At 61.9% G+C, this 23,517-nt stretch overlaps 5 protein-coding genes across 5 annotated transcripts; 3 read left to right on the plus strand and 2 right to left on the minus strand.

The window, feature by feature from the left end:
- The first annotated feature begins 1,312 nt into the window (after positions 1–1,312).
- Positions 1,313–3,303, plus strand: TNNC2 (troponin C2, fast skeletal type). The gene is made up of 6 exons (XM_052783053.1): positions 1,313–1,475; positions 2,245–2,296; positions 2,418–2,561; positions 2,642–2,756; positions 2,834–2,970; positions 3,050–3,303. Exons 1-6 carry the CDS (start codon positions 1,464–1,466, stop codon positions 3,079–3,081), a joined length of 492 nt encoding a protein of 163 aa, XP_052639013.1. The 5' UTR covers positions 1,313–1,463; the 3' UTR covers positions 3,082–3,303.
- A 653-nt stretch (positions 3,304–3,956) lies between these two features.
- On the plus strand, positions 3,957–5,186 carry LOC128139907 (regulator of G-protein signaling 9-binding protein-like). Its single transcript, XM_052783028.1, has 2 exons — positions 3,957–4,320; positions 4,434–5,186. The coding sequence occupies exons 1-2, from the start codon at positions 4,128–4,130 to the stop codon at positions 4,877–4,879; spliced, it is 639 nt and encodes a 212-aa protein (XP_052638988.1). The 5' UTR covers positions 3,957–4,127; the 3' UTR covers positions 4,880–5,186.
- Positions 5,187–5,194: 8 nt separating this feature from the next.
- On the minus strand, positions 5,195–6,818 carry UBE2C (ubiquitin conjugating enzyme E2 C). Its single transcript, XM_052783041.1, has 6 exons — positions 6,419–6,818; positions 6,311–6,338; positions 6,125–6,211; positions 5,733–5,937; positions 5,541–5,600; positions 5,195–5,405 (listed from the first exon to the last, which is right to left on the minus strand). The coding sequence occupies exons 1-6, from the start codon at positions 6,517–6,519 to the stop codon at positions 5,347–5,349; spliced, it is 540 nt and encodes a 179-aa protein (XP_052639001.1). The 5' UTR covers positions 6,520–6,818; the 3' UTR covers positions 5,195–5,346.
- A 256-nt stretch (positions 6,819–7,074) lies between these two features.
- On the minus strand, positions 7,075–12,001 carry DNTTIP1 (deoxynucleotidyltransferase terminal interacting protein 1). Its single transcript, XM_052783078.1, is given in 14 exon segments — positions 7,075–7,225; positions 7,228–7,247; positions 7,599–7,654; positions 8,000–8,071; positions 8,471–8,531; positions 8,716–8,774; positions 9,250–9,295; positions 9,767–9,828; positions 10,076–10,132; positions 10,504–10,572; positions 11,081–11,179; positions 11,385–11,481; positions 11,714–11,784; positions 11,856–12,001. Coding segments are annotated over 14 exon segments (966 nt in total). The 5' UTR covers positions 11,943–12,001; the 3' UTR covers positions 7,075–7,115.
- A 5,990-nt stretch (positions 12,002–17,991) lies between these two features.
- Positions 17,992–22,002, plus strand: LOC128152185 (putative surface protein SACOL0050). Its single transcript, XM_052810274.1, has 2 exons — positions 17,992–18,833; positions 21,167–22,002. Exons 1-2 carry the CDS (start codon positions 18,299–18,301, stop codon positions 22,000–22,002), a joined length of 1,371 nt encoding a protein of 456 aa, XP_052666234.1. The 5' UTR covers positions 17,992–18,298.
- The last annotated feature ends 1,515 nt before the right edge of the window (positions 22,003–23,517 follow it).

A 23,517-nucleotide genomic window follows, 5' to 3' on the forward strand; every position in this document is an offset into this window, starting at 1 on the left:
GACCCCGGGACGTACCCTGGGCTGCCCTGGCACCCCGCCGCCCCTCGCCACGCACCCTGTGCGGCTGGGCTGCACCCCGGGCGCTCACCCTGCCTTATTTAGCACCGCGCCCGCTGCCTCCTCGCTGCTTTCTTGGGAATGTCTATTAATATCGAGGAACCAGCCCAGCTGCTGCCATCCCTCTGCCCCTGCTCGTCCGCTGCGCCCTGCTCCGGCACCCTGCACCCCTGCCTGGGCTCGGACGGGGATCCCTGCGCTCCCCTGAGCACGGTTGGGTCTGTGGGGGCTTCTGCACTCAGTGCCTGGGGGGCCCCAAAGCCTCCCCAGCCCTCCAGGCAGGGTGGGACACCTGTCCCCAGCTCCCACACGGGGAATGGGGGGTCCCGGCAAAACCAGGAGCCAGGGAACCTCCTGGAGGTCCCCGGTGCTGGGACCTTGCAGGACAGGGTGCTGTCAGCCTGACCCCGCTGCAGCCCCCCAGCCCCCATGCAACCCCCTCGGAGCACCACGGGGCACAGCCCACCTGGCTGGTGCGTCCCCAAAGCCACTAGCCCCTGGCCGGGTCCTGGCAAAGGTGGCTGGCATGGGCTGCAGTGTGCGAGGGCAGAACCTTCAAGGAGATGCCCAGGCAGATTTCCCACTCTACCAGCAGCATGGAAAGATGGGGGCTTTTCCGGACCTGGGAGCTGGGTGCCAATGACACCGGGGACCCAGTACCACAGGGGGGCATGTGCCGTGTCCCCTCAGGGGCTTCGTGCCCCAGGGCCTACCCAGGTGCCCCTTCCTCGTCTGGGGCAGGGTGCTGCAATGCAGCTCTGCCCCGGCCCACCGAAGAGAAAATGGGGGTGAAGGGAGGGGGCTGGAGGTGGCGGGGGTGAGGCTGGAGTCCCCGGGGTCTTGCGGGAGTGAGGGAGGGGACGCCGCAGGGGGAGCCCGGCCCCATGCTGGGAACCTGTCCCAGGCAGGGCTGTGGGTTCGGCAGCGGAGTGGGCGATGGTCCGTGCCCACGCTGGGGCAGACAGCTCTGGCAGGGGGAAGCCGTGGCCCCCTTGTCTGGGTGATGCTGGCGGCTCCGGGGCTATTTTTAACCCTCTCCTTGCTGAGCCGCCTTGGGGGGGGGGGTTGCTGCAGGGGGGGGGGGCAGAGCTGCCCTCCTGCCAAGGCTCCGGTGTCCCTCCCCGGAGGGCTTGAATTTCTATCCCAGCTTCAGACCCACGTTTAATCCACAGCTCTTGGCCAATAGCGCTTTGGCTAAATTAGGTAAAATGCACCCATTGCCAATGAGCGGGGCCGGATTGCCACCGGGGAGCTGATAGGCTGCCGGGGCCGGGGGGGGGGCCAGCAGCTGGGGGCACGCTGCACGGCGGGGGACCCTACAAATTGGGGCGCCAGGGGCACCAGCGAGCTTCTGGGGTCTTCTGCTGCAGGAGGTGGTGACTCCCTGGGGGAGGGAAGCAGCAGAAATGCCTTCAATGGTAAGAGCCCTCATGCTGCCGCGTGCTGCGTGCTGCATGCCATGTGCTGCGTGCCGGGGCGAGACCCGGTAGGGCAGGAGGCATCAGGCACCGCATGCGCCCAGGGGATCTGGGCTGCCAAGGTGCCTCCGCGGATGTCGGCAGGGAGACGGTCCCCAGGGCTGGGCTGACCGGGGTGGGCGAGGGCAGGGAGGTGTTGGGGCGGTGCAGGGCCCCGCGGGAGAACCGCACGGGTGCCCGAGGGGGACGGGTGCCCGGAGACGCTGGCTGAGCCCTGGCTGGAACTCAGGGCTGCACAGAGGTGGTGGTGGCAGGGGGTGGCTGAAAGCCGAGTGCTGGGTCATGCGACACGGCATTGCTGCCGGCTCCGCGGCCGGCCCGCGCCTCCAGGAGAAACTCGATCGGGGCCGACAGGTGCCGGTGGCTGCAGCCCCGCTGATCCCTATAAGGGGAATTGAGGAGATCCCAAAAATAGCGCTGCGTGCCTGGGATGCCAAGGCTGCACAAGGGAACCGTGGCCCCTGCGCCACGGAGCCCACCCCGCTGGCAAGGGGGCCCCGGGGCAGGCAGCTGCCTGCAGCCCACTGCCCTCGCAGGCGCCTGAGCAGCAGCAGAGCTGCGGAGATTGCCAGGGGCCGTGGCTCACCCCGGCACGGCAGCGTCCTCCAGCTGGGCAGGGGCTCTCCCCGCACCCCTGGGGCAGCACTGTGCCAGGGGCTCCCAGGCACGATGCCGGCGGCCGCGGTGACCCCACTCCCTTGCCTTGCAGACAGACCAGCAGGCGGAAGCCCGTGCCTTCCTCAGCGAGGAGATGATCGCGGGTGAGCACGGGGGTGGTGGGGAGAGGGGCCAGACCCTGCCAAGGCGCGGGGCCAGGCTCTGTCCCGCTGCTGTGGCCCCCATCCCGCACGCTGCCCGGCCCTGACCCCCCCTTCCCTACAGAATTCAAGGCCGCCTTCGACATGTTTGATGCGGATGGTGGTGGGGACATCAGCACCAAGGAGCTGGGGACAGTGATGAGGATGTTGGGGCAGAACCCCACCAAGGAGGAGCTGGACGCCATCATAGAGGAGGTGGACGAGGACGGTGAGAAGCCCTCAGCGGTGGGTGGCGGGCGGTGGGCGCCAGATGGGCAGCCTGACCCGCACTCGGCTTCTTCCCCGCAGGCAGCGGCACCATCGACTTCGAGGAGTTCCTGGTGATGATGGTGCGCCAGATGAAGGAGGACGCCAAGGGCAAGTCTGAGGAGGAGTTGGCCAACTGCTTCCGCGTCTTCGACCGGTGAGTGGGGGGGGCGATGCCTGCCCATCCTGCCCACGGGGGCGAGCAGGCCACATCCTGCCCTCACCCTCCTGCAGGAACGCGGACGGGTTCATCGACATAGAGGAGCTGGGTGAGATCCTGAGGGCCACGGGGGAGCACGTCACCGAGGAGGACATAGAGGATCTGATGAAGGACTCAGACAAGAACAACGATGGCCGCATCGACTTCGATGGTGAGCAATGGCCCCGGTCAAGCCCCTGTGCTGTGCGGCCCGGGCAGGGCCGTGGGCTGAGGGTGCTGCTCTCTTGCAGAGTTCCTGAAGATGATGGAGGGTGTGCAGTAAGGGACCAGACATTCCTCGGGCCGGCCGCTGCACCCAGCCTTCCTCCACCACCATCCGGGGAGCAGCAGCTCCGCAGCACCTGGCCCCCGGCCGCCCACACTGGCTGGGACCCTGCCCTGCGCCAGGGCTCCAGTCTTGCCCCCGCTGCTGGCGGCCGAGCTTTTCCTCCAGCCTGTCGCATGCAGTTTCAGTCTGAGCCTCAATAAAAGGGGAAAGGCTTGAGCTGCTGGTGCGGAAATTCACCGGGTTTGTGTGGGGAGGGGGCTGCAGCACCATGCCCCCTGCACCGCTCCCCAGGGTGCACATGTCTGGATGGATGCCTCATGCTGGTCGGGCTCACCCCGCGGGGCTGTGCCAGTGGGGCACAGGGGCAGCGTGGGACCGTGGTTCCCACGGGCTGCTGGGCGGGCGCCAGCGCTGAGCTCAGACTTTCCATGCGGAGCAGCCAGTTCACACGCCAGTGGGAGAGGGAGCACGGCCCCGGCGGGTCCCAGTGGGCAGCAAAGCTCTGGGAGTCCTGGGCATCTGCTCCTGCCTGCTTGCGGGACCACAGGGGATCTGGGGAGCGACCACAGGGAATCTGGGGAGCCACCACTGCCTACCCGCTCAGGACCCCCATGTCCCACCCAGAAGGCACAGAGGACCTGGCTAGAAGGTTGAGGGTGGGGGGGGCAGCAGCAGCACCCCCCTCCCTGCAGGGTCAAGGCGATGCTGGAGCCTGTGTGCTTGGACAGCCTGTGCCAGCCCACCATGCATCACTGCTCCCCGGGGACCTGCAGTGGCTCCGTGCAGCCTCTCCAGCTGGGGAGGAGCGCACTACGGGGACAAGGGGGGGGACAGTTCCCAGGCTGGGGTGGGTAGGGGCCAGAGAGCGCCTGGCCTACGTGGAGACAGCAAGACCACCACCTTGCAGCTGGAGGGGCACACGGACACGTCTCAGACTCTGTCACATCCCTGCAGTGCAGCAGCACAGGGGAGCTGACCCCCCCAGAGAGCCAGGGGACACCACGCAGGGGCCCGACCCTGCCCCATCCTCACAGGGCACGATGGCACCAGGGAGAGGGGCTGCGTGCCGCATGCCAGGGGCAGCAGGGACGTGTGCAGCAGCCCAGGCCGCCCTCTGCAAGGCCATGGCCGGGCACCGGCTGCTGGTGTTGCAGCTCGGGGGCAGCGCTGACAGCCCCTGGCTGCGAGAGGAGCGGCGCAGGAGGAGCGCGGAGGCCCGCGACCTCAGCACCGGTAAGGAGGGGGCTGCTGCACTGGGCAGCGGCTGTGGTGCCCTCCCTGCACCCACAGCAGGGCTCGTGGAAGGGTTCTGGGGCCGCCCCAGCTCAGTGCCCCTCGTCCCACAGGGCTGCAACGCATGCTGCTGGCAGGGCTGCGGCAGGCGTCAGCGAGCCCCGAGGAGCGGCGGGAGCTGGAGAGGCTGTGGGTGCTCTTCCTCTCAGCTCTGGAGCTCTTCCTGCAGGATCTGCGCCGAGCCCACCACCTCTGCCAGCTCTTCTCCGTGCAGGGGGGGGGCACAACCCCTCTGAGCAGTGGGCTGGGGAGCCGGGGGCTGCCCAGCCGCAAGGGAAGCCGGCGAGGGGGGGGTCCTGCGCAGCCCCCGGCCACCCCGCACCTGGAGGAAGAGATCGAGCAGGTGAGAGCCACGCTGGTGGAGACGGAGAGCAGAGCCAACATCCCACCGTGGACAGTGGAGGCCACGCAGCCGGCAGGGACAGGTGGTACTGCAGCCCCTGCAGCTGGGGCGGCTCGGGAGGGGTCTCACGCTGGGCACTGCTGCAGGGTCCTCTGACTGGGGGGCAGGAGAGAAGGTGGCAGGGCTGGCACCCCCCATGCCCACTCAGGCATCACAGAGCAGGGGCCAGAGCGCTGCATTACCCCCCTGGGCAGGCAATGCTGGGGGCTGCTCCCACCCTGTGGAGGTAAGAAGGACAAGCTCCAGGCACCCCAAGTGTTAATAAAGCCCCTGTTACCCCACGGGCGTCAGCGTCCCTCCCTTCCTGCCCACACTCGCAGAAGCACTGGCTGGACCCTGGGGCCAGGCTGACCCAGAGAAGGCGCCTCCGGGCACTCACAGGGCCGCCAGGCTGCAATGAAACCCCTGGAAGAAGTTATAAACATGCATTTATTTATACATTAACCGTGGCTCGTACTGCAAAATTAATTTAAAAACAGCCTATGATACAGAAAGCCAGGGGGAGCGGCCAGACAGGGAGCGGGCAGAGACCCAAGCACAACAGGGAGAGGCAGCAGTGTGGGTCAGGTTTCCTGGCTCTTGGCCTGCTTGGCGTATGTCTCCCGCACGTATTTCTTGTAGGCTGAGGAGAGAGGGGGGGGCATGGGGCTGAGGGTCACGGGGCAGCCACAGAGCCAGGCAGGCAGCAGGACACAGCAGGGTCGGGGGCTGCGCTGCTGCCCACCCCGGGGGTGGGGGGTGAAGGGGGGCCACTCACCGGCTTGGTTCTTCCAGAGCTCGGCAGCGTGCGTATTCAGGGGGCTCTCGATGTTCGGCTCTGGGGACAGGGACTAGGTCAGCAGGTGGGGTGGCCTGGAACCCTGAGCCCCCGCTGCCCAGCGCTGCGGGGGCAGCCCCAGCACCCCCCCTGCCCCCCAGGACCCCCCTGCAGCGTGGCTGCGGGCCCCACCTGCCAGCAGGCTCTGGATGGAGAGCAGGATGGTGCGGACGTCGTAGAGGGCCGACCACTTGTCCTTGAGGATGTCGAGGCAGATGTTGCCCTGGGTGTCGACGTTGGGGTGGTAGCAGGGCGTCAGGAACCGCACCGTGGGCGCGGTGTAGGGGTACCCACTGGGGAACTCCAGCGACAGCTTGTACCGCAGCTCCTCGTAGGCCTGGGGGGGCAGGAGTCAGGGCCGGGGGGGGGGGGGGGGGGGGGGGCAGCCCCAACCCCTGGGATGCAGGGGGAGCCCCAGCTGGGGGCAGGGGGGACAGGATGGGACTGAAACTGCCCTCAGCCGGGGGGAGCGGGGCCAGGGAGCCCCCCCCGCCCCCCCCCAAGCCGGTGTCCCGGTCGCTCACCGTGCCGGCAGCACCGTCAATGGTCCCGATCCACTTGAAGAGGTTGTCGGACTCAGGGAAGGCGGAGATGCCTTTGTCACCGGACATCTGCGGAGGCAGCGCGTCAGGGCGGCCCGGGACAACCCCCCCACCGGCGGGCCCCGGGACCCCGACCCCCCCCCCCCCCCCCCCGACACCCCCACTCACCATGAGCGCCATCAGCTCCTGCTGCAGCCTGCGGGGGAAGCACACGTTACCGGTCCGGTCCGGCGGGGCAGCCCCCGGCCCCCGGCCCCGTTCCCGGCCCCTGCTCACCTCTTCCCCACCGAGCCGCGGGCCGCCGTGGCCCCCGCCTCGGCCGCTTTGCGGGCGGCTGCACTGGGCACGGCGGCGGGGTCGGCGTTCTGCGAGGCCATGGCGGCTCCCGGGGGCGCTGGGCGACGCACCCGCCTCCGGCAACCGCTACCCGGCGGTTCACGGGCGCTGGCCGCGACTCCCGCTCCCGGGCGGCGCCGCACGGGGCTCCACTCCCTCCCTCTCGCCCGCCCGCGGCGCGAGACCCGGCCCCCGCCGCGGCTCTCCCGGTGCCGAGCGGCGGTCCGGGCTCTCCTAGCGGGGCTCTCCGGTCCGGAACGGCGGTGCGGGGGTCTCTCCGGCGGTGCGGCCCGGTCCCGATCCCGGTGCGGTACAGGACACTCTCCGCTGCGACGGCCCCGTCCCGCGCTCGCGCCCCGTTTGAATGTTTCCAACGTGCGTCCCCTCCGCCAATCGCGCGCAGCTCCGTTCGAGCCGGCCAATCGCCGCTCGCAGGGGATGCGGCTGCCACGGTAACTGCCGGTCGGCCGCCGATTGGCCGCCGGGCGGCGCCGGGGAAAGGTGGCGATTGGCCGTTGACCCCGCGAGGCGGAGCCGCGGGTCCCGGCGGGTCCTTAAAGGGCCAGACACCCCCCGTCCCCAGGAGGCGGCGGAGACGAGTACGAAGCGGCTTTATTGGGGGCCCGGGGGCGGGGCCTCAGGACTCGGGGTGGCCCTCGGCGGGCGGCGCGTCCCCCCCGCGGCGAAGCGTCTCCATGTGCTTCTGCATCTTCTCCGTCATCCATGCTGGCGGGACGAAGGGCTTCCCAGCCGCAGGTCAACGGAGTCCCTGGGGAGAGGAGGGGTGAGACAGAGGGACCCCCGCACCCACCACCGAACCCCAACCCCCAGCACCCACCACGGACCCCCAACCAGCACCGAACCCCAACTCCCGGCACCCACCACGGACCCCTGCACCCACCACAGACCTCCAGCCAGCACCGAACCCCAGCACCCAACCATGGACCCCCGGCACCAACTCCCCAACCAGCACCTAGCCCCTGGCACTGAGCCCCCCAACTGGCACGGAACAGGGCCCCTCCAGCACGGGGTCCCCCTGCAGTGCAGCAGTGAGGGCGGGCATGGTGGAAGCCCCCCAGGGCAGCAGCCCCAGGCTCGGCACCCCTGCTTCAGTCCTCACCTGTAATCGTCACTGGCAGCCAGATCCCGAATGTCCTCTTCGATGAGGAGGTAGGCCTGCGGCACAAGGCGGGGGGACACCTCAGGGCAGCCGCGCACCCGCTCCGGCGGTGGCGAGGGCAACGCTGCGTCCCCCGTCCCTGGCTGGCCCAGAGCCGGCTGCACCTCCTGGCCATGGCTACTCGCCCTCGCCCAAATCCCGAGGGGCAGCGGACGGAGCTCCGCTGCGCCCCGGCAGCGCCTCTGCCTCCGCGCGCCCTGCCTAGCCTCCTGCCGAAGCCGCCTTTCCCGCAGCGTGCCGCCTGCGGCCTGGCTCGCCGCTCCTCCGCCCGTCCTAGCCCTGCGGTGGGTCTCTGCGCGGTTCCCGCCGGCTGCAGGAGCCGCGAGCCCGGGCGTACTCACCATCTTTCCCCCAGTGGCCCTCATGTGCTGCTGCTCTGCCAGCCAGTGCTTATCTTGCGGGTCGGCTGCGTACTGCAATAAAGCAGCAAGGACCTAGCTGAACACAGGCAACAGACCTTCCGCTCTGACCACCCTCCTGCTGGGACGCTGCGCCCCACTCCAGCGCGTTGCCCCCTCCCCGGGCGGTGCTGCCCGCCGGGGGCTGCTGGCGCGGAGGGCTCAGCTCTGCCTGCTCTTTCTCCAACCTCAAGCCCTGGCTCCGGGCAAACCCACCACCTCGGAGGCTGCGCTAAGCCGTTAACTTATGTTCCAGTGTGCTAGCCGGACCGCGTGTGTACGTGCTCCGAGGTAACAAACAAGGGCATGGGGGAGGAAGAAAACAAGCCAGCCGAAGCACACGCTCCCGATTCCCAACAGAAACCATTTCTGAGCAAACCCCGAAGGAGGAAGCGTCCTGCAGCGGCATCTGACCTTAAAGAGGTGGGGATGCTTGATGTAGAGTCGCCCTCTTGTTCCTCCCATCCCGAGAGCTCTGAAAGAGGAACACAAAGAGATGTTACACCGGTGCGGAGGGCGGCTGCGGTGGTACAGGGACACCTCCTCTCCTCCCCAAGCCCTTCCTGCTGCTTTCGAGGCAGAGAAGCGAAGTGACGGGAGGAGTCTTACGGGCTCCTGCCTTGGAGACACCACCCTCCATCGACAGGGCCATTCCTTACTTGTTTGCTCGAGATCCCAGCACAAAGGTTGTGGTTTCAGTCAGTCGGGATGGATCCCACTACAGAGCAATTGGAAAAGGGGCAACATTAGAAATGAAGCTGCTGCCGGCCCATGCTCCACGAGCCTCGGCTCTCTGACGGGGAACCTCGGAACCGCCCCCGGCCTGGGAGGGAGGGAGCTGGCCACAGACCTCCGGACTTCTGCAGAGGAGGGAAGTTACATTCCCTCTGGGCTGATCTAAGCAGTTTCCCTCATGGGAAACACTTGTGGGATCCTCCTGGCTACCACTGCTCTCCCCCAGGTCTCCTAACAGCGGCACCACACCGCAGAGCTACAGGCTACAGTGCCTGGGGGAGACAAGCAAAGGCCTCCAGGCACTTCGCTCCTCTTCTTGCTTCTCTCCTGCACTGCAGGAGCCCATCGGGGCAGAGCACAGCTCCCGGCGCTGTCCTCTGCTCCCACAGCAGTAGGGCTCTGCTGGCAGAAGCAAAGGGGAGGAGAGGGTGAGCCCAGCAGTGTTGGCCAGCCAATACCTTTGGTCCATCCCTTCTCACGGGCTCAGAGACTTTGAGCTTCCACCTGAGGGGAAGGAAAACGCTGTAAGAACGAGTCCCTGCGGGACCAGCGCAGTCACCACTGTGGCACCAGCAGCAGGGGTTGAGCCCCAACCCTTCCAGACCTGCCTTCGTTCACACCCTGCATTCCCCTACGGTGCCCAGCTCCAGACCCTCATCTTTGCCACACGTTCTCCTCTCCCTGGCTGCCAAGATCCCACCGACACCCGTGTCTCACGCTGCCCACTCTGAATGGTCCACCGAGACCTTTTCACCCCTTTAGGTCTGTTTAAAACCGCTTCCTTGAAGGTCTTTGCCTCCTAGGGGTAACACCTCAACCTAAACCCCTCCTGCCTGCCCTCTGGCGCTCCCCTGCACCTCTCCTTTCTGCAGGAGCGGAAGGAGACCATGGGGTTTCTGTACCCCTCATTTGGGCAGCCTCATTTCACCCCCCACCCTCCCAAAATAAGGGCTCTAGCTCAGGACCCATACTCACGCAGCCATGCCTGAGACCCCACGATCGTTCGACAGGCTCTGTCCTGGAGGCCGCCCCTTTCTCTGCAAGGAAGAAATCCTTCAGTGACTCAGCTGTGCAGGCTGAGAGAACCCTCTCGGTTACCTTCCCCTTCCCAGGGAAGCTGCCGTTTTTGTCACAAGGAGAAAAGCTGGCTGGCACGAGAGCGAGCACCTCCAAGGCATCCCAAAAGCTGCCGTGCACCTGCACGCGCTCATACTGTGGGAATGGCCAGGAACGAGTAGCAGGCTTCCTGAAACATAAAATCCCTTGTGCGGAAAACCCTCCTACCTTTTTGGGAACAGGGCTCCCTCGACGATTCAGCTCCTCATCCACCTGTCGGGCACGCTGGAAAAGGAATGGCAGTGGGATGAGCAGGGCCCTTCTCCCCACCAGGCGGGCAGGGCCCCACGCATCCAGCCGGCTGCTCTCTCCTTCGCTGCACTCAAGGCAGAGAGCAGAACAAGCATGCAGGGAAACACCAACCCCACCCCGTCTCAGTGAGAAGCACCGAACTGCAACAAGCAGCGACTGTGCCTGGGATTTTCCTTGCCCTGCAGGTACTGCTCCCTCCTAGCCTAACAACCCCCAGCTCTGCCTACTTGCTAGTGCACTGAACGAACAAGAAGAGGCAGAGAACAAAGCAATTCCAACCCTTCTCCTCCTTCTCCCAGCTCTTACAAGTCATTCAAGCCTCTGGGAACAATAACAAATTTTACCTTTGGTACTGCCTGCTCGTGGGGCAACCTGGGAACAACCTTTTTACCATCAGAGAACAGCAGTTTGGCCTGCAGGAAGAGAAAGAAGGGTTACCCGATTCTGGGTCCAGAGAGGGACCTGCCAGCAACCCCCACTTCCGTGTATCTACCTGAAAGCCCTGTAACAGCTCTGCTTTCAGAGTGCCGCCATGCAGCGCTTTCACGGATGGTGAGATGCAAAAGCAAAATCTGAGCATGATAAAGTCTGGGCAACTGGCACAAAAGCAAGATGTAAAAGAAAAAAACCCTGCCCTACCCCCCCAGGACTCTCTGACAGGGGCCAATCTCTGTGGAGGCTCCAGCCATGCGAGACGTCCCGACAGCAGCAGTGGAAAGCAGCAGCACGAGCTGCCCGGCCCTGACTGCTCCCCTCTTCCCAGTGAGAATGAAGCCAAGCACAGCAACCACGCACGGGCTGCGGATGTCTCCCCACCTTGGCTAATGGCAAAGCCATTAAGAAGGACGTCCTAGCCAGGCTGCTCTGCTCGGCCAGGTGCCAGGCTCTGCTGAGGGAGCAGAGCCCCTCACTAGCACCCACCTGCTCCAAGCAGCTCCGGCAGGTCTCCTGGATGAGCTGCTCTGGGTCCACCTCCTCTCCGACATTATCACGCACGTTGATCGCTGCCTTCTGGAAAAACTGGAGAGGAAGTGGCAGGAGAGGGTCAGAGCCTGAGCAGCCAGGCAGTGTCGGGGCAGGCACAGGGGCCCAGCTCCCACGCTGCGCCCACACACTGGCGGCCATGAGACAGATGCAACAGCCGCGTGTAGTGCCTGGGAGCTGAGCTCTCCGTACGCAGCCCGCGATGGGAGGGGGCGTCGGGGCCTGTCCCTGCAGCTCTCACCTTCATGTACTTGTTGAAGACGCCCCGGATTTCCTCGTTGATGCTGGGCTGCAGGACAGCTCGCAACAGGTCCATGGACACGGCTGGATCCGCGAAGCTGAAGGCGGAGGAGTCAGGCGGGGGGGTGCGGGACACCTTCTGCCCCGCTCTGGGCTAACCCAGATCGTCCCCTCCGGTCTCGTGCCCAGTCCAGCCGGTCTGGTCCAGCCCAGTCCCTCTGTTCGACCTTCCCCCCGGGGTCTGGCCGGCCCGGACTCCCCCACCGCCGCCCCTGCCTGGCCCACTTCCCCTCCCGCGCCGGCCCAGCTCCCCGCCGGCCCGGTCGGTACCTGGTGGTCATCTGGGAGCGCCGGCCGCGCCGCTGCACCTGCCGGTGCTTGATCATGATGTTCCAGGGGCTCTGCGGGACACACGCGTCAGCCGCGGCCCGCCCGCTGCCCGCCCGGTCCCGGCCCCGGCGCCCCGCCTCACCGTGCTGACCAGCTGTTCCTCGGCGCCGCCCAGGCCCTCTTCGCCCGGTGGTCCCGGCTGCTGCTCCGCATCGCGGGCGGCGCCCATGGCAGCGGCCCCGGCCCCGGCCCCGCTCCCCGCCCGCGCCACCGGAAGCGCGGGGCCCAGCGCGTCATCGGTCCGCGACGCCCCGGCCGCGCGTCAGAAGTGACGGGGACACCACGGCAACGGCGCCGGCGGGCTCGGTGCGGCCCGGTGCGGCGAGCGGGGCGGGAGGGGGACGGGGGGGAGCCCCGGGGGACACGCGGTGTGTGTCTGGGGCTGGGGCGGGTTCCGAGGAGGCGGCCGCGGGGCGAGCGGCCTCCGTCCTGCCGGTTCAGCTGCGGCCTGGCCTGCAGGGACGCGGCCGGGGCCCGGGGTGCAGCCTCCCGCCGGGGCCCCGCCGCAGCGGCGGCGGTGGGGCAGAGCAGCGAGACGAACGCAAACAGCCCGAGCGGGCGAGGCAGGCTGGCGTCGCCGCTCTGAATTTAACGCACCCACGATGGCTTCCCTCCGTGCCTCCAGCATTGTTTTTCCCTCGTGGGTTATGTTAAACCTCACCCCTTGGCGTGCGTGGAGCCGCTCGTACGCGCGCAGGTGCGAGGGCGCGTGAGAACATGCAGCAGTGTGTGAAGTGAACACACTTCACAGCAGTGAAGAAATCCTTAGTTCTAAAGAAGTGCAGCTTCATGGAGGAATGCAGAGCGATGGACAGTCGACTAAAATAACCATAAATCCCAAAGCCTTAAAAAGTCGCGCTGTTCCACCCAAGAACAGGACCCGTCTCAGCTGAAACTGGTCTCACGTTGACCCTGCCCGTGAGACCCAAGTAATTGCAGCTGCAGAAATGTGAATGTTTGTCCCTCCACGATCTGCGCATTCCTTGTGTTATTTTCTACATCTGAAACAGGAAAATAAACTCATTGCTGTTCTGATCGTAGCAGCTTCCTGTCTTTTTCCTCAAGTCTCTCATCTTTCTGGAGTCTCATTGTTTATCTGAGGAAACACTCCAGCGTTTCCTCATCTTAGACTCTAACATGTGCAGAATAGTCAAAGCAACTTGTCCGTCATTTTCTAGATCGTCTTGTTGACATCTGTCACAGTCAACAAGAAGCTTTTCTGTTGGGTCAGCTGGATAACAGTCTAACGTTAAAAATCACTTGCTGTTTTGCTGGTAGCGTTTTTCCTTGTTACTTCCAAGCTGATTGTAAGACAAAAGCGAACGGGATTTCCCAAAGCGTGTGATGCTGAGGCCATTCAGTGTCCCGCATCGCGAGCGGCCGGTGTGGAGGATGGCGCAGAACTCGAGCAGTCATTTCCAGTTCGCTGTGCTCACGCACCCTGTGTGCGAGGGGGCAAGCGCTTCACCATGCTGCCAAGCAGGAAAGCGGCTTCTCCTTCCCTGCCAGCTTTGCCAGATGCTCCAGCCCAGCGTCTGCAGTGCGGGCACGGTAGTGGTGCCTCCAGGGGATGGTCTGTTGGTGTCTCAGCATTTGTCGCTGTGGCTGCGTCCCCCCCGTGTGACCAGTGTGATTCTTCTGCCGTAGCTGTTGGCCCAGCAGTAACCATGCTCGGCACCTGTGGGAGACCAGAGCTGGCTGTGGGAGAGGCTGGGTGACTCACGGGCTCATGTGCTGGAAGAGGCTCCTGCCCTTGTTGTCTCCTTCCTGCCGCTTTGGCTGGGGCTGCATCAGCCCGGGATGAGATTAGGCTGTTACACAAACCTGGCCGGCGGATGTGGGGCCGATCGAGTCATCACCAGTATTGCCATAACTTCATGATCATCAGCACTGGGCTTTTTATGTGCTTATTTTGGTTGCCTCAAATTATTAGCAACAAAAATTGGATGTTGTCCAGAGGAGAGGAAAAATAACTATGGCTGTAGAAACTCCTGGGGAAAGGTGAAAAGGATGGTTTTGTTTAACCTGCGAGAGCTCGATGGAGAGAGGGCTCAGCTCTGTACATGTGCTGCAGAAAGGACAGTGATCAGCTGCCCTCTGTAGCCACCGTGAGTGGACGAGAAGTCCTTGTGTTGGTTTGAATCAAGTGAGACTTGGATCAGATCTTTGGAAAAACTTTCCAATTACAAGAAGACTTAAATCCTGGAACAAATTCTCAATAAAGGAGTCCCCATCTTTGCAGGGATGGGGATGTCTTTTTAAGAGCATGTGAACAATGTCTGTCAGGGATCATCTAAATGTAACTGATGAGATGACTTGTTTGGATCTTGTCTAGTCCCTGTTTTTTAATGGTAGTTTTTCCACGGATCTCTGCGGTAGGTGCACATGACAAAACATGCCAACCTGCGAATGTCTGCCAGAGACAGACAACTGTTTCACTGCTGAGGTTACCCGAGTTCTTTTTGATTCACAGAGAGACTTCGGACAAGTCCCATCTGTCCCTCAGTGTCGTCAGTGTGGGCAGGCCTGCGGGGCAGGCAGGCTTTTGGTGGCAGCGGAAAGCCTGTTGAACCCAATCCCATGTCCTGATTTGGCAGCGAGACTCTTGCAGGCAAAGCTTTGTTATCCAGCTGGATCTTCATGATGGTGTTGGGTCTGCCCTTGCAGGTCACCGCAGGGCTGCGGCGTAAGAGGATGAGCAGTGCAGGGGGTCAGGAAGGAGGAACGGGATCGTAGCCTGTAAACTTTACCTGTATAACATTACTTCTTAGCATCAAATGCTGTAAAATTATACCAGCCTTCACAGAAAGACAGCGGGCAGGACATCGCCGAGGAGTCTTGTTTCAGTGGGTTGAGGTGGGTAGGAAGGAGAACAGAAGAGTGAGAGAAACCAAGCGCTTTGAATGCCGAGAGCCTCTTTCCCATCAATCCGTGTCAGGATATTCTGTGTCTGCGGAGCCGACTGGGCATGTGGGGGGGTCTGAGGTGAGCTCCTGCAGCCCCGTGGAAGCCAGATTTATGTGGACGCTGCGAGCTTTGCATCAGTTTAGTGATGACCTGCCCCAGCCACAGCCCAGCCGTCCCTGGGAGGATCCGGGTGCAGGAGCAGTGCTGCTTGTCACCGTGGGCATTTGCTCTTTCTTCTGGCTGCTTCTTTTGCAAATGACTGCGGCACCAGTATCTGCAAGATGCAGGTGAGGCGCTGCACACGCCTGCCACATCCTGCCACAGCAGAAGATGTGATTTTTTGGTTTGCTTTTCTCTATTCACCCTCTGATGTTTCATGAGACTGGTGCTGCGCTGCAGGTAATCAATGAGAGTCAGGAAATGGCTGTTGAGGAGAGGGGAAACATGACTGAAAAGCATTCAGAGACCCAGATAATGTTCCTGGTGGGCACACAACAATCGCTAGTTGCTCCTGAGAGTGAGCCGGAGGGCTCTGGTGCACATCCCGCTCTCCATGGACCTGTGCTGCCGTGTGCAATGGGTGCAGGTATGATCCTGCTCTGCAGGATCCAAGTTGTGGAGCTGGAACAGGACCTGCAGGGTTCATCATTCCAAGGCGTTTATTTTGGTAGAGAAATGTGCTTGTCAGACATTCTCCTTCATTAGTTCCCTAAATGTTAACCAAGATTATGGTCTGCTAAAATGGAAATGTGCCAAAACGGTGGCGTTGTTCCCAAGAGGAGGAGGACATGGGGGCAGAGGCAGAGGCAGGGACAGGCAGGGGCAGAGGCAAAGCTCTCCTCCGCGGGAGTCCCGGGGTTGGAAGGAGCCCTGCAGTCCCACAAGTTGTTCCAGATGGTTTGCTGGGTGCGTGGAAGGGAGTCGACGCTGCCGACACCGGCAGGATGGCACAGGTTGCTCCGTGGGGTGTCCTGCTCGGCGGTGATTAACAGTGACGGCAACGCGCGATAAGCACAGGGCTGTCGGGGTTAAGCTGTGAAGCTGTGAGGTGTGGAACACTGGATCTTCAACAGACATGGGTGGTTTGCGTAGAAATTGCATCCAAATTGAGTCACGGCCATGAGGAGAAGACTAAACCTGTACTTAAAGCATATTTCTTGCAATGAGCCCTCTTCCTACACAGGTTTGGCAGCATGGAGCCATGCAGCTTCCTGCTCCTGAGTCGCGTCCCTTGCACTGCCCCTGCATCGCTTTGATGTGACTTTGATGGAAAGCTCTTTGGGCAGGAACTTTGCCTTTTCAGTGTTCGTGTCAAGTGGCACACACTTGCTTAGAATTGTAGAAATAATGTCAAACTTGAACCAATTAATTTCACTCACCCCACAGCTGCAGATTTAAACTTTGTCTTTTGATCCAGCAAACCCGACCCATTCTTGCCTGGTGCTGGTGTGTCCCGGCCAGACTAGTCCTTAAGTTCTCCTATAATATTGATTGCACTTTGGTTTGTGTATAATTCAGGAAGAAATAGTTAAATAGGGAAGGAAAAAATTGCAAAATCAGATTCCGACTAGCACGTCTGTGTGACTTGAGAATAACTTAATTTAAATGGGTTAGCACTCACATAATTGAAGGTACTACTTAATCTGTTATCTCAAACTTATTAAGTAAGTCTTTACCCTGAAATCAGAAGCAGCAAAAAGGGAAGTACATGTGGCAGTGCATTTAATTTTTCATTTACTCTTCATGTGGGTCTCTGGTGAAGGCCTGCAGTTTGGACCTCGGGTTTGAAGGCAGATTCCCATGCTCTTCTTGCCTTGGGTGAGCGCTCGTCCTTGAAATCCCAAGACTTTTCCCCCCAGAGAGCTCCATTTCATTGGAGCACCATTTCATCGGAGCAGACCCTTCTGCTGGATTTGCAGTGGAGGGAGCAGCCTGAGCTCCAGTCCCCAGCTGCTGGGGGAAATGGTTCCTCTGCGTATGGTTCTCCAGGGACTGCGAGCACTCGACCGGGTAAGGGGCTGCTCAGCCTTGTCCTTGGGCTGGGGAGTCTCAGCCGTGGGCAAAATATTCTCAACTCAAGGGAATTTTTAATTAATTTAATCTATTGCCCGTTAACACAAACTTCTACTCACTGATTAGAGATAACAGATGCGCCCACTGGCTGCAGCTTGGGGACATCCGTGGCCTCCTCCCACACAGGCAGTGCTCCTAAACCAGGCAATTTGTGCCCAAAACAGCCCTTGGGCTGATGGGGTGCTCACGCGTGCGCCAGCTGGGTGCTGATGCTGCCTATGGACACCGTGTGTTCCCCTGGGTCCCCGTGCTGTGCTGTTTGGGTGCTCCTGTGGGAACTAATTTGGCATTTGTGCATGTGTGCTCCTGTGTGAAGTCATTTGGTGCTCATGCATACAATTATTGAATGCTCATGTGTAAATTAATTGGGCAGTCATGCGTGGACACTAAACTCTGCAATTTATGCTCAAGAGTTCCCAGAAAGCTGCTCTGAGGGTGCCTTGATGGAGTCTCTGGTTGGGCTGGATGAAGGATCGCACCGAGCTCTGCCTGCTGTCGGTGCGTGCCCAGCTCCACGCGGGGCTGTCCCGCAATTACAAGGGATTTGGGGAGGCCACAAAGGAGAAGGACCCCGTGGGGCCGGGAGACAGCGTTAATTTGCTGAGGAGACTTTGAGCTCGCTCATTTGGATGCCAAAACCTGGCAATTTACATTAGTAACATTGAAAGAGCTGGAGCAGACTGCTTGTGAATGGAACAAGAAAACAAAATATTGGATTTAGAGACAGACGTTCAAATGAAGCCTTGAATATTGGGCCTGCAAAGATCTGCAAATAGAGTCTCATGCGAAACAGCAGCCTTGGGAGCAAAGGGTGTTTGCATATGGAAGGAGGGAGCTCCCCAGCGCTGCTGCCTGGGTGGGTGCTCATCCCCTGCGCCCATTTCGGCTGGGACTGCGGGGCAGGGATGGGCTCCTGCCTGCAGGCACAGCCCAGCATTGGGGCAGTGCAGGTGGCCGCTCCTGTTGATAAAGCTCACTCACAGCTCGCTCACAGTTCCGCAGACATCTTGCTGAGCAGCAGCACAGCTGCTGCTCTCTGCCAGGAGATGCCCTGTCTTGGTCGAGAGCTCTCGTCTTTAAAACTGCACCAGGTTTTGCATGTAAGCGCTTCCCACCGTACTCTCCCTCACAGTTTTAACACAGCAGTGACGTGAAGAAAAGAAACCGGTGGTGCTGCAGTACGAGGAGTGGTCTGTCTGCCAGGAGATGTTTATTCCTGCTGGTTTTTAAATACAGCAGTTCACCAAAGTGACAGTAGCGAGTGCTGTGCTCCCCCTGGGACGGTGGCAGAAGGTGCTGTACTGGATGGGGCTGCCTCTGGGCTGGCGCTTTCCTTCCCTGCAGCTAACTTGGACTGTCTTTGCAAATCCCATTTAATAAAGCAGCGGCGCTGGAGGCCCCGTCCTTCACACACCTCCCAGAACGCTCTCGGGAAGTGGGAGATGCCCCGGCAGAGGCAGCGCTGGTGGCAGGACCAGCGCCGTCTGACGGATCCCGGACCCCGGGGTGGGGACCTGCCAAGGGGACCAGCAGGAACAGAGCCGAATGGGAGCACGTGTGGGCAGCCCTGCCTTCTCCCACCCGGCGTCGCGGGCAGGCACCGGCAGCGTCCTGCGCGCTGGGGCTCAGGGAGGATGGTTTGTCCCTGGGCACTGCTGGGCAACAGTGGTGGAGGGGTCGGTTACAGCCCTCAGCAAGGCGGTGGGGATTCCTGTCAAGAGCTGCGGTGAAGAATCTGCCTCCGTGCAGCCAAGGTTTCCCCTTCCTTCCTCCCGGTCCCCGTGCTGTCCTCCCTGCGGCGTGCAGCCGACTCTGGATCCTGCTCCTGCCTTGGTTGTGGGTGGAGAAAGGCAGCTGGAGTGGCTCTTTAGAAAACAGAATTACAGTAAAACGTGGGAGGTTCCTACAAGTCACCTGGAGCTGCTTCCTCCCATTCTCAGACCTGGGCTGCCTGGGAGGAACTTTAAATTGCTGCCCGGCTCAGCCCTGGCCACTGGCTCCGGCAGCATGACGGCGAGAGGCATCTTCCTGCTGGGGCTCCTCACCCTGTGGGCAGAGCTGCAGGCAGCACCCACCGCAGGCAAGTATGGGCATGCTGGAAACACCCAGCCTCTCTAGATTTTAAGAATATTTTCCATATTTTCATAGAATCATAGAATGGTGTGGGTTGGAAGGGACCTTTAAAGGCCATCTAGTCCAACCCCCCTGCAATGAGCAGGGACATCTTCAACTAGATCAGTGTTGATGATGATGTTCAGTGATGTGTGTTTAAATGTCTGTCTTAATCCTTGTATTTATGAAAGCTTTCTGTGAAGAGTTGTAACCCTTGTGAGGTTTAGCCCTTGCTTAAATTTTATAATCTTCGAGTTTGGCAAAACTCCTGCCGGGGACGGAGACGGCGGTGATACCAGCATGCAGGTGTAGGAATGCTCGGGAGGTTTGTCAGTCGAACCAGTGACCGGGGCAGGGACTGGTGGAAACATCAGCCCAGCCAGAGCCCTGGGGTGCTGTGGACTGGACCCAGTCTGGGCTGCCTGGGGGGGCGGGATGGTCCCTCCCATCTGGGCAGAGCAGCTTCCATCCACGGGACTGGGGCCCCCGTGGGGCAAGTGGGGACCCTCACCCCTCACAGCCCTGCTCGGGGCAGCTCCAGCCAAAATTAGAAGGTGCAGGTTGTTAGAGCCAAGCTCCAGCGGGCTGAGCTCTGCTGCCCATCCGCCGGTGCCTGCCTCGGACCAGGGCACAGCATGTTCCTCGCCTGGGCTGGCAGCTGCCCCTGCACTTTGCTTTGTGGCAAGTTCAGGGCATCTCCCCCCATGAGCCCTCTGAAAGCATCAGCCTTGCTGGGGACGTGCTGCTCTGGGAGAAGGGAAATTCTGAAAGAAGAGTATTTTTTCTGCTCATATTTTTTTCTTGGGAAAAATGGCCAAATTTCAAAGAAGTGAAAATGGCATTTATTTTGAATGAGCCACGAAGTGATTTTGAGAGCAGTGTTTGCGATTTTACGGAACCCCTTCTTTCCAAATGTTCCTGCAAGTGTTGCCAGCCAGGCCGTTTTATTCTAAAGCTCAAACTCTGAGGCAGCAACAGCTCCAGTGCAGCAGGAGCCAGGTTTGCTGTTGCTCTGTAACAAGACACTGGGGCCATCGCACGCTGATGAAAATGTGTCAGCAGAAATGTCATCGCTTTCCAAATGCTCTGCTCTAGGAACTTGAGTCTCTTTTGGTCTCAGCTTACAGGCTGGTTTTAAGCCTTACGATATAACCCACCTTTTGCCAGCAAGCCGGGTGTGCTGGTGCCTCCATTGCTGACGTGTTGGTCCCATTCCCTGTCTCAGAGCGATGTCAAGGGGCCAGCGGGGAGCCTTGTGCTGCACTGCTCTGCTGCCGAGTGGGATTGTTTGCTGCTGCTTAACAGGAGAGTGCGTAGACTGACTTCCTAAATAAGCTTAGCAATATATTTATGCCCTGGTTAAATAGCACATGCTGTATTTGTATTTGTTTTGCTAAGAAGTTGCTGCAATCACACACACACACATACATTTTCTTGCTTTTTCTCTCCAAGTTCCGGTCCAGCTCCTCAAGCTCTGCACCCGCAATCAGCCCGCTGGCTGTCTGCCGGCGGGCGGCATTCGGCGTGCCGCAGGAGCAGCCGGCGGGGAGGCCAGCGCTTTGGGGGTGCCGGCAGCTGCCAGTGCCGCTGCCTGCGAGGGTCGGGCAAACCGTGGGGGGAGCGGGGTGGGGATGAGCCCGGGTGATGCGGGGCTCGCCGTGGGCGTTGGGGTGGGCTGTGGCGTGGCACGGTGCCGACTCTCCCGATCTCCCCGGCGCAGGTGGAGCCGTGGGCGGGTGCTGGCCCCGGTCCAGGGACACCCAGAAGGGCCCGGGCAGGCAGGCGTGCTGCGGCTCCCGCGGCAGCTCCTCTGCAGCCCTGCTGCTGCCGGGGGTGAGGGCCCCTCGGGCACCGGCACCACCACGATGCTGCCATGTGCCGGAAGGCACTGGCGTGGTCCCGGGCGGCTGTGTTGCCCCAGCTGTGCGGGCAGTAGCAGGCAGGCAGAGCCCTGAAAACCCACTGGGAAAAGCCACAGGGGAGAAGGCAGCCGCGCGGCACCACGGCAAACCCGGCTGCTGCGAGCGCCGGGAGCGTCCTGACCTCGATGCCCCAGCTCAGCATCAAAGTGCCAAGTCTGAGACCTTGAGCCATCAAAGGGCAGATCCCTGCGGGCTTTGCCAGTTCAGGAGCCCTGTGTGGTGACGCAGGGTGCTGGTGGGTGGGAGCCATGGGTGGGAGCCATGGGTAGGAGCCATGGGTGGGATCCATGGGTGGGAGCTGTGGTTGGAGCTTCAGGTAGGAGAGCAGTGCAGGACTAGCACAACGGAGCTGACGCTGCTGCTTTCTGCTCCCTTCCAGGGCTCCCCGGAGCAGGTCCTGCCAGGCGGCTGCAGCCAGGGCAGCCCAGAATCACTCTGCCGGGGAAGAGCCCTTTGCCTGGGGAAGAGCCCAGCACGGTGCCTTGTCCGCAGCCCTGCAGAGTTGTCCCGGCTGGGAAGTGGGAGTCGGGTGCGGAGCGGGTGGGTAAGGACCAGCGCCTGCCTGGGTCTGAGCCGGTGGCTGCTGCAACACCCACGTCGGGGAAGAAGCCGGTGTCCGGGGAGGAGCCCATGGCAGGGAACAAGCCCACGCTGGCTGGGAAGCCGGACACTGAGAAGAAACCCAGTTCAGGGAAAAAACCGGCATGTGGGGGGAAGAATGAGACTAGGGAAAAGCCAGCGGTTTTAGCAAAGCCGGAGACCGGAGTGAAGCCAGAGACTGGAGCGAAGCCAGACACCAGGGGAAAGCCAGAGACTGGTGGGAAGCCAGAGGCTGGGGAGAAACCTGTGCTGGGGGAGAAGCCAGAGACCGGGGGGAAGCCAGAGAGTGGGGGGAAGCCGGAGAGTGAGGGGAAGCCTGAGGCAGGAGAGAAGCCTGAGTCTGACCAGGGCGACAGTGGGGAGGATGGTGACAGTGATGATGATGATGATGATGATGAAGACGACGACGACGATGATGATGATGATAAAAATGAGCATGGCGATGGTGATGACAATGGTGACGATGATAGTGACGATGACGGCAACGACGATGGCGACGACAATGGCAATGACAGGGGTGATGATGATGACGATAACGACGATGACTACGACGACTACGGAGATGACGATGATGGTGATGATGATGACGACATTGATGATGATGACGCTTGGTGACCGATGCTGCAGGGTGTACAAGGAGCGTGTGGGGCGAGAAGAGCCCGCGGTGGGTAGGCGCAGGGGCGGCCACCCCCAGCCTCCTCCTCTGCCTCACTCTGCCAGGGCCGGTCCCGGGCACCAACGGCGTTTTGGGCAGGACCTTCTCTTTCCTAATAAACCCCACATTGGGCCACTGGCTTGGTGTCACAAGCTGTCCCTGGTTAGTGCCTGGCACGGCCAGGCCGTCGTGCCTGCCCCAGCCCTGCCCTGGGCAGGGGGAGCTCCCATGCCCACTCCTGCCCGGTGTGGGCTCAGCAGGGCCCTTTGCACAGTGTCGTGACTATGTCCCCCGTGGGAGAGCCACAGGGACAGCCTCGACCAGGTGCCCACCCAGGACCAGCAGAGCATCTCCGGGCCAGGAGAAACCTCCCTGTAGGGTGCGTCCCCCCCAGCCCCCTGGGGCTCCCTGGGGCAAGCTGCTTCGTGGCCAAGCACCCCTGGCATCCTCCGAAAACAGCCTCCGTGGCAGGGCTTGGCCAGGAGCCACGTGGGCATGGGCACCCATGGGTCCCAGAGCTGGTGGTTTTGCACAGGCAGTGTGCCGGGGTGCTGGGAGCTCATGCACCCCTTGGAGCCTCGCCTGTGCCTGCCATGCCGCACCATGCTGTGCTGGCAGTGGGGTCAGGAGCTGGGGGACCACTGCCTGTGCAGGACGTGAGGGGCACCCCCAGCTGACCCCCGAGGACTCAGGGCAGCCCCGACACACTCCTGCTGTGGAGCCGTACCAAGGTGAGGTCAGGGCTGGCTGTGCCGCCATGGCCCTGGGGCAAGCCCAGGTCCTCTCTGGGGGCATAAAGGGGTCCCACTGGGTGCCTGCTCCCAGGAGGGTCTCCAGGAATAGGAACGAGCCCAGTCCCAGCAGGGATGGATGGACCCGTGGAGTTTGGGCAGGATTCATGTGCAGGTCCATGGGGACCCGCCGGCTGCGGTGGCATAGCCCCTGCCCGGGACCCCATCCCTCCTGCAGGGGCTGAAGGTCCCACGGAGGCCAGTGAAGGCTCGCCAGGAGACTGACACAGCAGGAGCCAGCCAGTGTTCATCACAGACTGGGTTTACTGGGGGGTGGGAGGGACACAGAGATGCTGATGCTCAGCATGGAGCTGAGGGTGAGGCGGTGGAGGTGAGATTGGGGGACGGGTGCTTATCCAGCAGCTGATGAATCCCTCCATGGCCAGCCGGCTGTCTGGTGTGGGGTGGCTGCATACGCTGGGTCCTCAGTCCGGGTCCAGGCTAGGTGAATCCTGGGGAGAGACAGGAGCATCCATGTCCCAGGCTCTCACTTCGGAGCACACTGGGGCGCATTGGCAGCTCCGCAGTGGGGTCCTGGGAGCGAGGGCTCCCAAGACCCTGGGCACCCCTCCCAGGGGAGCTGTCGGGGGGTTTGCCGGTCACTTCTGCAGCGTGCAAGGATGTGCGGGGAGACGGCACCGCTGTGTGGGACGCTGCACCCCAGCCACGGTCACGCTTGTCCCT

The sequence above is a fragment of the Harpia harpyja genome, chromosome 1 (genome assembly GCF_026419915.1).
Source record: "Harpia harpyja isolate bHarHar1 chromosome 1, bHarHar1 primary haplotype, whole genome shotgun sequence".
Classification (NCBI taxonomy): Eukaryota; Metazoa; Chordata; class Aves; order Accipitriformes; family Accipitridae; genus Harpia; species Harpia harpyja.